The sequence below is a fragment of the Malurus melanocephalus genome, unplaced genomic scaffold (assembly GCF_030028575.1).
Source record: "Malurus melanocephalus ecotype Western Australia unplaced genomic scaffold, MMel_1.1 scaffold_3282, whole genome shotgun sequence".
NCBI lineage: Eukaryota > Metazoa > Chordata > Aves > Passeriformes > Maluridae > Malurus > Malurus melanocephalus.
In genome coordinates, this window is record NW_026626514.1 from 2,476 (window position 1) to 4,624 (window position 2,149).

The following is a 2,149-nucleotide window of genomic DNA, read 5'->3' on the forward strand; positions in this document are numbered from 1 at the left end:
AAATCTGGGGTGGGATTTGGGGTGTGGTGAGTGCACCCAAAAGGCTTTGGGGGAAATCTGGGGTGGGATTTGGGGTGTGGTGAGTGCACCCAAAAGGATTTGGGGAAAATCTTGGGTGGGATTTGGGGTGTGGTGAGCGCACCCAAAAAGATTCCCAGGAAATTTGGGGTTCCCTGTGGGATTTGGGGTGGATTTGGGGTTTCTCTGCCCCCACAGCCGCGTTCCTCGCCCAATTCCTGTCCCTGGGCGTATTTGGGATGTGTTTAGGGTGGATTTGGGATGGATTTGGGGTTTCTCTGTCCCCACAGCCGCATTCCTCACCCAATCCCTGTCCCTTGGTGGATTTGGGGTGGATTTGGGATGGATTTGGGGTTTCTCTGACCCCATTCTCACCCCACAGCCGCGTTCCTCACCCAATCCCTGTCCCTGGGCATATTTGGGATGTGTTTAGGGTGGATTTGGGATGGATTTGGGGTGGATTTGGGATGGATTTGGGGTTTCTCTACCCCACAGCCGCGTTCCTCACCCAGTCCGTGTGCCTGGACGACACCACGGTGAAGTTTGAGATCTGGGACACGGCGGGGCAGGAGCGCTACCACAGCCTGGCCCCCATGTACTACAGAGGGGCCCAGGCTGCCATCGTGGTCTACGACATCACCAACCAGGTGGGGACATCTTTGGGGTCTGGGGGGTGTTTGGGGGCACATTTGGGGTCTGGGGGTACATTTGGGGAGGTTCTGAGGGATTTGGGGGCATTTTGAGGGATTTAGGAGGGCTCTGATGGGGCCCAGGCCATCATCGTGGTCTACAGCGTCACCAACCAGGTGGTGCCGGGTTTGGGGGCACCTTTGGGGTCTCTGGGGGTGGATTTAGGTTCTGTCGGGGGTTTGGGGAGGTTCTGTGGGGAGGTTCTGTGGGGAATTCTGAGGGATTTCAGAATCGGGATCTCAGAAGGGTCTCGGGTTACTCAGGAACCTCCACAGCCCAAACCCACGATCCTTCAACCCCCTGGCTCTTATGCCAATCCCGAAATTCCCCAAAATCCCCAAATTTTCCCCACAGGAAACCTTTGCCCGGGCCAAGAGCTGGGTGAAGGAGCTGCAGCGCCAGGCCAGCCCCAGCATCGTCATCGCCCTGGCCGGGAACAAGGCCGACCTGGCCAGCAAGCGCCTCGTGGACTATGAGGTGGGAATTGGGGCAGTTGGGGATTGTTTTTTGAAATTCTGGGAATTTGGGGGGATTTTTAAAAATTATTTTACAACTTTTTTCAGATTTTGTAAGATTTCTTGGGCGACTTTTCTTGAATTTTTAAATTTTATTAAAAAAATTTGGTTTGGGCTAATTTTTGGAAATTTATGAAAATGTTGGGGGATTTTTTTTTTTAATTTTTCTTACGGATTTTCTTTCTATTTTCTTTTAATTTTTTAAAAATTGATTTGGGATTTTGTTTCGTTAGGATTTTTCTGGGGAATGTTTTGAAATTATTTGTAACTTTTTGGGAAATCTTTTTAAATTTTCCACAATTTTTTATTGTGCGGGGATTTTTGGCAATTTTTTGGGGGAATTTTAGGGAGGAATTTTGAGAGGGGTTGAGGGGTTTAAGGGACTGGAATAATGTGGAATTTTGGGGGGGATTTGGGGGAAATTTTGGGATTTTTTGCCGCAGGAGGCGCAGGCCTACGCCGACGACAACAGCCTGCTGTTCATGGAGACCTCGGCCAAGACGGCCATGAACGTCAACGACCTCTTCCTGGCCATTGGTGAGGGGATTCTGGGGGGCCTTGAGGGATTTTGGGGTGTTTTGGGATGATTAGGGTGAGTTTTCTGGGGTTGGGGGGGTTTTGAGGGAATTTTCCCTATTCTCAGTGGGAATTTTGGGATGGGGACACGGGAGTGGTGGAAGGGAAATGGCTCCTCCCCAAAAACGGGAGCTCAGGAGTTCTGTGGGGGCTCCAGGGGCTTTTCCAGCCCCATTCCTGACCCCAAATCTTGAATCCCAAATTCTGAATCCCAAATCCTGCCCCAAATCCCCCCTCCTAAATCCCGTCTCCTCTCTCCAGCCAAGAAGCTGCCAAAGACGGAGCCGCAGAGCTCGGGCGGGGCCGGGGGCCGGGGCCGGGGTGTGGACCTGCACGAGCAGAGCCCGCAG

General features: G+C 52.2%; 1 protein-coding gene across 1 annotated transcript in view; it reads left to right on the plus strand.

The window, feature by feature from the left end:
• LOC130588081 (ras-related protein Rab-5B) overlaps window positions 1-2,145 on the plus strand; it is a gene marked incomplete at its 3' end in the record, with an annotated part of 4,230 nt that extends 2,085 nt beyond the window's left edge. Inside the window, exons 2-5 of the mRNA XM_057389037.1 lie at window positions 514-665; window positions 1,063-1,185; window positions 1,667-1,760; window positions 2,061-2,145. Of these exons, the coding sequence (XP_057245020.1) occupies window positions 514-665; window positions 1,063-1,185; window positions 1,667-1,760; window positions 2,061-2,145 (454 nt within the window). The remainder of the gene's footprint in view (window positions 1-513; window positions 666-1,062; window positions 1,186-1,666; window positions 1,761-2,060) is intronic.
• Between the last annotated feature and the right edge of the window lie 4 nt (window positions 2,146-2,149).